This window comes from Hipposideros armiger, unplaced genomic scaffold (assembly GCF_001890085.2).
Source record: "Hipposideros armiger isolate ML-2016 unplaced genomic scaffold, ASM189008v1 scaffold_410, whole genome shotgun sequence".
Classification (NCBI taxonomy): Eukaryota; Metazoa; Chordata; class Mammalia; order Chiroptera; family Hipposideridae; genus Hipposideros; species Hipposideros armiger.
In genome coordinates, this window is record NW_017731760.1 from 1,545,771 (window position 1) to 1,557,198 (window position 11,428).

The following is an 11,428-nucleotide window of genomic DNA, read 5'->3' on the forward strand; positions in this document are numbered from 1 at the left end:
ACATAGCATTCCACTGAAAAGAAAACCAGTGTTTTATTATTTTATGCTATGCACACATACCATAGTGATCAATGTGTAAAAACAAATAGGAATACCAATATTTATATTCAACACTTATGACTGGGTAATTTTCACATGCTTTTAGAGAGAAGTAATTAGCTCACCTTTAACACTATACAGTTGTCATCTGTCCGAATTGCTCCAGCTCTACACATGTAAGTTAAACTGGAATAAGATGGCAGAAAGTTAAGTTTTTGTTTGTGTTTTAAAGCTTTTAAAGGAAAATTACTTGCCTTAAAGATTAAAAAAAAAAAAAAAGACAACTACTCTCATTTATCTTTTGGCATTCATTTATCTGAGGTTCTGTTAACTTAATAGTCAAAAGACAACTAACTAATATATACAGATATATTTTTTTTAAAAAACTACAAATTGTTTTAAAAATAAATGGCCTAATAAGTGGATAAATTTTGAAGCTAGATGCTGGGTACACTGGAGTTCTTTATACTTTTCTCTATACTTTTTTATGTTTAAATTTTTCTATTAAAAAAAAAACCCACTAAAAATAAAATATAAAGTTAACAAAGTATCTAAGTTTAAATGAAGTTAAGTTGGGACATTCCAACTTCAACAGCAATAGAACTATCACAGAAGCAGCTAACTTGTAACACTTATAAGTATCCATAGAAATTAACTAACTATCCATAGGTTACCAGTAGTGGCTCTGAGAGTCAATGACTTGGTTCTATTAAAAAACAATTTACCTTCATAATTATATCTGGCTTTCAATAAGAATAAAATTACTTTGTACTCTCAAAGCAGGTAATGAACATTAGGCACTTCAGAAACTTTAATTAATGAATTCCCTTTTTGAATTAGATTCCTTTAGTAAGCTGAGTGAAAAAAAGGAAAACTAAAACACCCCATGTTCTGACTTCTAGGAAAAGCTATAAACAAATCCATAAAATTCTTTACTTATATTGCAGAGGGCTGAACTTTTTATAGCTGTTGTTTTTTAAAATCAGTTCTATGAGAGGATTACCTTACTAACAAAGAAGCAAATACTCAGTTTTGAAGTTAAGACAAAAAGCAAACAAATAAAAAATATACAAATTATATAAACAAATAAAAAATAAACAATTCATTGAACCTGAGTAATTCACTGAAATTCCCCATTCTCGCCAAATAATAGAGAGCCACAGCTTCTTAAATGCTGAAACTAAACAATTCATTTAGCACAGAACCCTACACAACCTATCTATTGCTCAACCTGTTAATGTGCTAATAATTACAGAATTAAGATGTACTGAACGAAGGCTTTTATGAGCCAGGAATTGTGTGAATAAGAACTTTATACAACTATCTTATAAACTGTCACATCTCCACGTGGATTCCTTGTTTTGTTTTTCCAAAAGATGAGAAAGCCACATTCTCTGAAATCATGTCTTGGTTATCAACTTCAACTACTTCTCACTCCGTGTTTCTATATCTTTATATTTTCCTGGCTTAATACTTAGCATAATATATGTTGGTTAATTCTGATCTACAATCATTCTGTATTATTTCAAATGAAATACAAGTAGAAGGGAATAAATGTAATAAAGAATGTAAAAAAATAATATTTTGCAGATAGTCTTAGATGTTAAATGAGTTCCGGTTCTATACACTACTGAGTAAAATGAGTAAAAACCTCACATCCATTTAAGAAAATATGAGACAACTGCCTTTCTAAAAATCCCCAAACACAGTGGGGATTGGAAGTGAGCTAATTAGGCTGTCCAAAAATACTCTAAGGTAGTGATAAAGCACTGTCTTTCTTCCCACATTGTCTTGACTTTTACCATTTTGCTGATGTGAGCTGCATCTCAATAGGCTTATCCCTCTGTAACATCTTCACAAAAATTTGTGGTAATAATTCTCCATCAACCAAAACTAGAAGTAAAACAAACAACAAGAATTAAGGAATTCTTTAAATCTACAAAGTTCACAAATAAAATCTTGTAGGTGCCACTGAAAGTTCCAGCGTACCATTTACCAGGGTCATCGATACCTGGGGGTTTTCAAATGCTAAAACTGAGAAGCATTTCAGTGCTTGCATTCGGACCTGTAAAAATAAATGAACACACAAACAAAGCATTTATTTTAATTTTGCAAATATGAATTTTAATGTCTCAGAATCTAAACAGAAGAAATTACTTTAAATCTGCTTAATGTACTAAAGGAAGGACTAAAGAATAAAAATAAGACCTGTGTGTGCATCTGAAGCGTGCAGTAAGTTAAAATTATAAAAAGTTAAAATTAATTTTGAAGTAACAGAGAAAACAGTGAAGAAGTAAATGTGAAGTAGATAAATCCCTAATCAAATTTAAAAGAACACTGTACAAAATACAATGTTGGTAAGGCAAAGGGAATTTAATAACAATTAATTACCAACTGCCTTCCAAATGGGACATTTCTTCTTCCCAAACTACAAAACAGTGAACTGAAGGGAAATAAAGAAAGAAAGAAAAAAAAGAGTACTCTTATAGTGGGATGGGGGTGGGGGAAGAGAGGAAACAAAGTTACAATAAAAGTTTGAAAAGGACTAAACCAATTTAACTTTCAAAACACCAAACACCTATAAATTATGTTACACTCCTTAAAACCAGGTAACTGGTCTGGGATGACATTAAGGGCTCAAACTCTTGACCACATACAACATGTTTTTATTTTGTAGGGGATTCTATGACAGTTGTTCTTTTTCATTTTTTCTGTTTAGTTTTCACCAGCTGATCTAATCCTCACTTCCAAGCCTGAGTACATATTTGATATTCTTTTGTGGAACCTGAGACTGGCAGGCTAGGTAGCTGAGGTGTGAAAAAATCCTGTCCCTCACTTGGGCAATGCTCCTATCCTTGTGAGCTCTTCACCGAGGGTGAACTTTGGGTGTCTGAGGTAGGAAAAACATGCATATTAGCAGGCTGCAATAAAGCTAAGGACCAAAAAAGCAGACTATGATCGGTGCAAGTGGACAGAAGACAAAATGGCAGCTTCTCTGCTCTAAAGGAAACTCCTGGCACAGTAAGGACAATGTCCCAATATTTGCTTCAATTTGCTAGTTGAACAATGAAATGTCCACAGTTTTAGCTAAATGCCTGATAATGTATCATGATGCTGCTTACACAAAAAACAGTAAAGAAAATTTATAAACAAATCTGAAAACCCTTGACTTTTTATCTCAAAATACAAAACAGAACACATTTTTAATGTTGATGTATGTGTGGGTATACGCTGTAAGTTTCAGTCACTGTGGCTAAATAAAGGTCACACAGATGAAATCCCAAGTCTTTCCTGATACAGCAAGCCATTGTTCTTATTACTATAAGGCATCAGCTTTGGCACAGACACACAGCTGGAGGAGACTATTAATGATCACAGGTGAAAATCAACAGCAACTCATGCCACAACCATATCCTAAAAAAAAAAACGGAAAGCCAAGGGTAGAGTTTCTTTTTTAAGGAGAATTCTATAGGTCAGACAATGCCCCATAACATTTTACTAATAAAATACTACTCTTGATCACAGTAGCTAACGAAGAAGCAGTAAAATAATGTGGGTCTCTTTCTAGATCAAGATTCTAGAAACCAAAAATAAAGTATAAAAATCTGGCCATAATTTTTAACATCTTACTTTATAAGATACTGAGGTTAGTAGGTGAGCAATATTCTGAACTGCACCATGGTTAAATAAAATTGTTTGATGATCCGGACCCTGTAAAAAAAGAGAATATAGTAATACATTAAAAAGAGTAATAATTCATTACATAAAACATTTACTCAAATGTAGAAAACCACACAATACGATGGAGAATTCTGCTTTTGCATATAGCCGTCTCGAAAGGCAGGGGAGACGCTGTTCTTAGCCCTGGGAGGAGCTGCCATGCCTTACCCCATTCCAGTGCAGAATTGCTGCCTTTTCTCCCCAAAATAAGGAAGGGTGCACAGAAGGAAGCCTGGCACAGGCCCACTGCAGTCCTTAAACAGACACCCCTACAGCAACAGAGCCACTAGGAATTCTGCATTTCCTGTGCACACCCTCGCCCTATGCCCACAGGAGAGAGTGGCAGTCATTTTTACAATTAAGACTGATGGATGAACTAGTCAGGAGATATCTAAAATAATAATTGTAAGATGAACTGGAGCAGAGACTAATCAATCTCAACACATCAGGGAAGTCTGAGTGATGAATGTTGGGAAACACAACACTCCATAACTGAGAAGTGAACAGTGTGTTTTGGTTTGTTTCCATCTCATTTCTCCTCCCAATACTATTACTTCTTAGAGTAGGAAGATGAAGAAATAGAAAAATTCAGGTATTTTAGTTTTCATTAACTGTTTTCTACTAATCGATTTACTGAAGATCTTTAAAGTGGCAGAAGCTAAAGGTTTGTGCAAGACTTGCAATTTGCCACAGTTCTTATTCATTCATTTTATGTCCCACCCACCCACTCAAATCATGAAAAGTCAATTAAAGCCAGGACAAGGATGGTAAGTCATACTTACCATTATTCAAAAGAGAAAAAAAAAAAAACAGCACTGAAAGGCTACCTGTCTGGGTTTACCAGAGGAAGCCAGTTACTCATCTAGAAAAAGAGCTCTCAAACCAATTCCTCCAATCCACTATATAGCCAAGTAACAACTATCGTAGGCACGCTCATTCTTTCTTATACCAAAATAGTCATCATTTCAAGTGGGGAGATTAGCATTCATACTTCTGAATAATAAAATAGCCATATTCTATTTTATAAGTAAAAATCCCCTAAACATTTTATATACCGTTAAAAGGGTCCTTTAAAATTTTCAGCAATTTCTCTTCATTTCTATACATTTTCTAACTCCTAATTTCCTATTTTTAGTCATTATATAAGACTCCAGTTTACTCCAGCAAACCCCCATTACATATTTTAGGTAGTTTCTAATGTCTATTACAAACAGTTTTGTTGAACTTGATTAAAGCTGCATCTCAGTGCAGATGCTTAGTATAAATTCCCAGAGTACAATTGCTTGATGTATTTATCACTACCTACCCATCTAGAATAGTGCAAGCTTGCTTTTATAATAACTGAAAACACTGACATTCTCAGGGCACAGGCTGGAAGTGTGCTCTGTCTCCTACCTCTTCCTCACCCACGGGTCTGCAGTTATAATTACAGGTACTACTTCCGGGGTACTTGCTATGTGCTTGGCACTGCTCTGGAAGCTTTACTTGAATTACCTCGTTTGAAATAGAGGAGTCTCTGGCTGATTCATTATAAAAACAGTGGTGGAGACTATAATAGGGAAGTCAAGGAATGAAGGGTCTCCTAAGAATCAGACCTATTTTTTCCTGCCTAGTAACAAGTAGATAAATAAAATAAATTGTGAGGATAAGACTAAGTTAGCCTTGGCTAATGTGTCAGCATACTAAGATTTTTTTTTTGCCTGCCTTATAAACTTTAGCATCCCAAGTTAAATTCCAGCAGTGCTTAGCAGGACAGCTATGTAGGCAGGGTGCTGCCTCCACCCCTTTCACCTCATTGCTCTTCTACCTCTTATTTAGCCAATTGCTCCCCTGCTTTGAGGCAACCTAATACTAATAGATTATTTTATGATCCTTATGACATTTATACATATACAAAAAATGACATAAGTATATTCTTTCCCCCTATTTTAACACAAATTTAACATAAACCTATACTATATATTTATATAGGTTTATATATAAAGTATTATATGTACTATAAATACATATATATTGCCCTAAACCTTTTATTTCCTTTATTACATATCTCAGAGACCATTTATATCAGTACATAAAGAGCTTTCTCATTTCTTTTTTGGCCTTATTGATCGTATGAATGTCACATACTTTAACTAGTACCCTATAGTTAGACATTTAGCTTGTTTTCAGTTTTTTACTATTACATACTCGTACATCACTTCAGTGACTATCCATGTGCATACATCTTTTTTTTCCTAAGAGCCAAATCACTTTTGGAATGTCTTCACTGATGGAATTGCTTATAAATAATGGTGAAAAGATCAAGCACATTGCAATTCTCTGAACATAACTGTTCGCCACTGCTTACAAGATAATGTATTTTTTAATCCCTCACATTTTTTGCCCCCAAGATTGCAGCAAATATTTGTTACAAAAGAAGCTCTCACTACTCTCTGTGGTCATATGTAGGGTTGTGTAAAACAATTTCAAGGAAGGAATTAGTGGCTGAACCAACTAGAGAAGAGATGCTATCATTTGATTGTTATCAAGTCTCTCTTCCGTCTCTCCAAATCAGCCTGCATGAACCTGGAGTTACTGGGGCAGCATCCACAGGGTGGGAGACACGTAAGCCCTCATGATCTTGAACTCCAATAGACAGGTCTCAGAAATCTGAGTAACTGCTTAAGAAGTGGCAATAATTTAGAAGTGAGAATTCCAATTAATATTATTACCAGCGCTTTTTTCTCCTTAATAAATTAGGGGAAGAATTTCAAAGATATTATTATGATTATAAAACAAACACTTTAGTATTCTCTCCTTTTTTGTCTCCTCTCCCCAAAGTATGAAAATTTATTTAATATTGATACCAGTATATGCAAATTTGTGAATGAGTCTTAAAATTCTACTACGAATCTTATTTCGGGCCTATATGTAAACTAAACATGAAAATAAAAGATTTTTATAATTAATGATAATACAGAGATCATCAGGCCGCTTGTTTTCAAAGACACATATTGTTAGTGTATCGGTAGAGAAATTAATATTGTATTTTAGGTTATTTCTATTGTCACTGGATTTATAAATGCAATAATGTTGCCTGAGGTCTAGTTATATCTCAGAAGACTTAATTTGGACATTTAAGTGCAATGGCAAATGCTAATTATCAGGGTCAAAGAAAGCTGAGTTAAGAGGATTTTCTCTGATAACATCTTCAGTTCTGTTAGTGGCATGAGGGTGTCTGTAAATTCTTGCTCAGCTAAGTTTCTCTCCAGCAAAAGAACTAGCGATTTAACGGTATTCCTTTATCTATGATTTCAGCTAAAACAGAACTAAGAAGTTTCCAATGAGCAAGCCTAAAAGTGTTGAGAAGTTTCTAACAAATACTTCTAAAAGCGATCTGGGTAACTTCGGGAATGGGATTATTCAAACTTCTCATAATTTAACATATTTGACATGTAGAAGTTATATACATCCAGATCCAACTTTCAGTGCCCTTTTGGGATTACTGTAGTTATAACTAGTAGATGCACTCAGGTATAGATGCTCAAAGATCTTTAACAATGGACAGGGTTCTGGAGTCCCCTCTGCTGCCTGCCAGGGCTGGCTGTAAGACATCATTTCATTGTTGCGAGATTCTAGACCCTGTTAGTTCAGCTCATTTTTGGCAAATGAACTGCAACAAAATTGTTTTCTCAAAGCTTTTCTTTGCCCACCACAAAAGATTACCTCACATCCCTGGTCCTCTGAGCTAGCTTACCCACTGTTAAAGCAATCTGGGAAGAGAAACTTCAAAGATTTTTGACAAAAATTTCAAATTCTAAATGCTCTAAAAAGAACTGAATAGGCTGTGATAAACAGCTAGGATTTGGGAAGGGGCTTTAACATTTAAATTATAAGCAATAGAAAATTTTTCGGGAATCAAATGATTTAACTTTATTTGGGAAACTGTTTTAAAATGGCATAGGTCTGTGATCTTCCTAGTTTAGTACACAGGTGTTCACTTCTCTTTCCCTTCTTTCCTCAAGTTCCCCAGACTCTTCACTTTGCATTTGTATTATAAACAATAGTTAGGTGAGTAATGCTGTCCTGAAAAAATTATAAAACGTCTCAAATAAATAATCACCCACTATTATCAAAGGAGTGCACTGAATGTATAAACTATGAAGCAAAATAAGTAGAACTTCACACCATTCTTCAGTTACGTTCAGGCCCTTTTAATAACACAAATTTCTCTCCACAAAGAGCAGAGAAGAATCTCTCATTTCTCCTTGTATGAGATCACTTAAAACAATTTACAAAAATGTGGAACCTGAGGGTGTGGGGAAACAGCCATGATTACACACTACTCTTAGGAATATAAAATGGTACAACCTCTGTACAAGACAATATGTGGTAAAATTACAAATGTATATACTCTTTGAGTCAGCAATTCCGTTTCTTATACCATGTCTTACATATAAGGTACTTGTTGCACATTGTTTTGTAATAATATAAGACAGGAAACAAGCTAAATGTCCAATAATAGAGGACACATTAAATAAATTACTGTACGTCTATAGAGTAAAACCCTATACGGCTGTTTAAAAAAAAAGAGGGAGCTCCTTATGTACTGATACGAAATAGCCTTCAAAATATCTTAAGTGAAAAATGCAAGGTGCAGGAACTATGTATGGTATACAATCATTTGTGCCAAAAAACGGGGAGGGGAATATATACATAGGTCTGCTTACATGTATAGATTATCTCTGGCAGGATACACAAAGGAGGCACATCTCCTGAGGGTACAGGAGATTTTACAGTACAGAGAATACTTATGCTGGCTCTTACTTTACAGCAGTGTGAGAAGATCTGACAGATGTACTCCTGGGTGTAGCGGGACCTGCTCAGCAGCGCCATGAGGTGCGGTATCACCGTGGCATCCTGGAGGGGAGGGAAGAAGAGCACAGCAAGCAAGAACTTGGACGCTGCGCGCACAGCTAACACTATTTCCACAGGCAGGTACGTTGGCAAAGCTTTTATCTTAGTGACAGTAACTCAAGTCTGCTTAAGGAACACAGGGAAACAAAAGCAACATGGCCATGAAAACTGTCTGGGCAAAGGACAAGAAGAGGGGCTTTCATATTCATGCTCGACAATAAAATACAAGAACAGGAAATTCTCAATTTCTTCCCCATAAACAGCCTAGATCCCCACAATAAAACAAAATCATTTCAGTAAGACTTGACAGAAATCTGTTCTGAAACCCAAAGTGAGATAACTGGTAAGATATTAATAAATTGCTTATAAGGCAGAATTATTGCATAAAAATAAAATCTGGCAATTTTGATCTCTGAGGTGTTATGGTAAGTATCAGTAACCAGTACCAATCCCTCATAATGACTGAAGTTAGCTAATTTCAGTCTTCACAATAGCAACTCCTCACTTACAGCATACTCTCTACCTACTATTGACACTTAGCATCATACATGATGGTACAGGAGAGAGAAGAATCCAACCAGCCTGCTACAGGGCTCTCCAAGAATCTCCTTTTTCTCAGAGTACAAAAGGAATTAAAAATTGAAATGGGGGGCCGGCCTAGTGGCACATTGGTTAAGAACTGGCTTGAGATGCCAGAGGGCCCCGGTTCGGATCCCACATATGGGGGCCAGTGACACTGCCCTCTACAGCTAAGATGCTGAACAACAGCTCAACTTGGCACTGGGCTGCCGTGAGTCGCTGGCGATGGCAGGTGGATTGCCATGGGCTACCGTGTGTAGCCAGCAGCCACAGTGAGCAGCCAGCAGCCGCTGTGAGCAGCTGTCCAGAAGCCAATGACTGATCTGCCTCACCCAGGAAGAGCGCAATGATGGTGCCAACTTGGGCCAGTGAAGCAACATCCTCTACAACTAGACTGAAGAACAAAAGGATAGCAACTTGTCTGTTCCCCTTCCCCCAATTCCCCAACAACAACAAAAAAACAAACAAACAAAAATCTTAAAAAAAAAAAGTTGAAAGGGGATTTGAACTGAACCACAGATGCAAAGGAGGTTTAGCTCAAGCATCCAGTGAATGCTGTCGTGAGTCCTAGAGATGTGCTTCTCAAGTACGAACGTGCATGCAAATTCCTAGGGAATACTCTTTATGTGCAGATTCTGGCTCTATAGATTTGGAATAGGACCTAAGGTTCTGCATTCTAACTAGCTCCCAAATGAGGCCACACAGACCACACTTTGACAAAAAGACACAGAGGGCAAGGAAGAAAACTTACAAGAATACCACTGTTGGGATGAACAAGATTTTGGGTTTCCCTTAGAATGAAAAAAATACCTAATAGAAAAACTAAGTTAAAAAACAACGGAAGGCTGTTGATTCCCTAGAAGTAGAAGACTTTCCTCTTGCTTTTAGTATAACACTCTGTGTTGTCAAAAACAGTTTAAAAACAAAATGGAAAAATTAGAAAACCTCAAAAAAGAAGTCAGGTACTAAATGCATAGAAAGAAAGCGAAGAGAGAACATCAGAATGTCAGGTATGTGTCTATTTCACTGGGGAGCGCGGAGACAGTGGTTGGTTCCATTGGCAGAGACAGGGAAGGAGGTAGCAGCTAAGACAGAACAGGCAATCGAGAGGAAGATTAAAAAAAGACTCTGTTAGGCTCCTAAAACCACTTCCACCTCCTTCCTTTCCTTTATCGCTCTCTTATCCCTCAGTATTTCTGTCACAACAGCCCCATCCCATTTCTTGACATCTGCCCCGCTTTCTTCCGACCGTGTTATATATCTGCAGTTTACAGGTAAGTAAACAGGCAAAGAATAGTTACATAATTTGTCCAAAGTCACCCATCGAATAAACAAGATTTCAAACTAGACATCTTGCCCTCTTTCTATCTGACCACCATCTTGAGTTTAGTGCCCAAGTTGCCATGGCAACGGGCCTCTACACAATCCAACTCATAGGCCTCAGTTAATTACACTAAAACACTACTCTCTGTCATTATCCTAGCCAATGCTTTTCATGAACTCTCCATTGTCTCTGAAGCATAAAAGTTGAGATATTTCAAAATTTACATCTTCTTACTGTGCAAGTCACTCAATGTCCCTGGTTCTTAATTTTTCTCATGTAAAAAAGTTAAGTTGGCATACACCACAGTTTTCCCAATTATGCCCCGCAATTCATTAGCGTGTCATGAAACTATTGGGCTGTCGGAAAAGTCATGACACATTTTGGCAATGAAAAACAGAAAAAATACGTCACGACTTTTCCGACAACCAAATAGTTTAGGAAGTGAGGAGGAAGGAGTTAAAACAGCTGGCCAGGGTCCATTTCTCCCTCTATTACTGGGCTGGGGGTTGGGCAGGAGCTTCTAGAGTAAAGAAGACAGTGGCTGGTTTAATTTCTTAAAATAAGAAGACCTTAGGAGAACCGTTCACTACGCTCAAGTTTGAGAACCACTATAGTAAACAATTCCGCGATTTATGAGGCATGGCTCCAGCCCCCTGAGGTATAAAATTGAGGTATTTCATAATCTACAGCCTCCCTGTTGTGCAAGGTGACCCACAAATCTCCCTTACAGACCTTATGTATCATTACAGGCCAGAGGAGAATGTGCCTGATGTGTGAAGGATGGATTATGGAGTCACAGGACATGTCCCCTCTTCCTGCTTACTTTGCCTATGCCCTGTGATTGCTTATATTCTTCAACTATTTGTAAAG

The 11,428-nt window shown here is 36.7% G+C and overlaps 1 protein-coding gene across 2 annotated transcripts in view; it reads right to left on the bottom strand.

Moving 5' to 3' along the window:
- Nucleotides 1–11,428, bottom strand: part of ARMC8 (armadillo repeat containing 8) — a 105,855-nt gene that overhangs the window by 49,707 nt on the left and 44,720 nt on the right. For both annotated transcript variants that reach the window (XM_019663918.1, XM_019663919.1), the window contains 5 exons: nucleotides 8,566–8,658; nucleotides 3,670–3,750; nucleotides 2,029–2,104; nucleotides 1,842–1,932; nucleotides 165–225 (listed from right to left, as the gene is read on the bottom strand). In XM_019663918.1, the coding sequence (XP_019519463.1) occupies nucleotides 165–225; nucleotides 1,842–1,932; nucleotides 2,029–2,104; nucleotides 3,670–3,750; nucleotides 8,566–8,658 (402 nt within the window). The remainder of the gene's footprint in view (nucleotides 1–164; nucleotides 226–1,841; nucleotides 1,933–2,028; nucleotides 2,105–3,669; nucleotides 3,751–8,565; nucleotides 8,659–11,428) is intronic.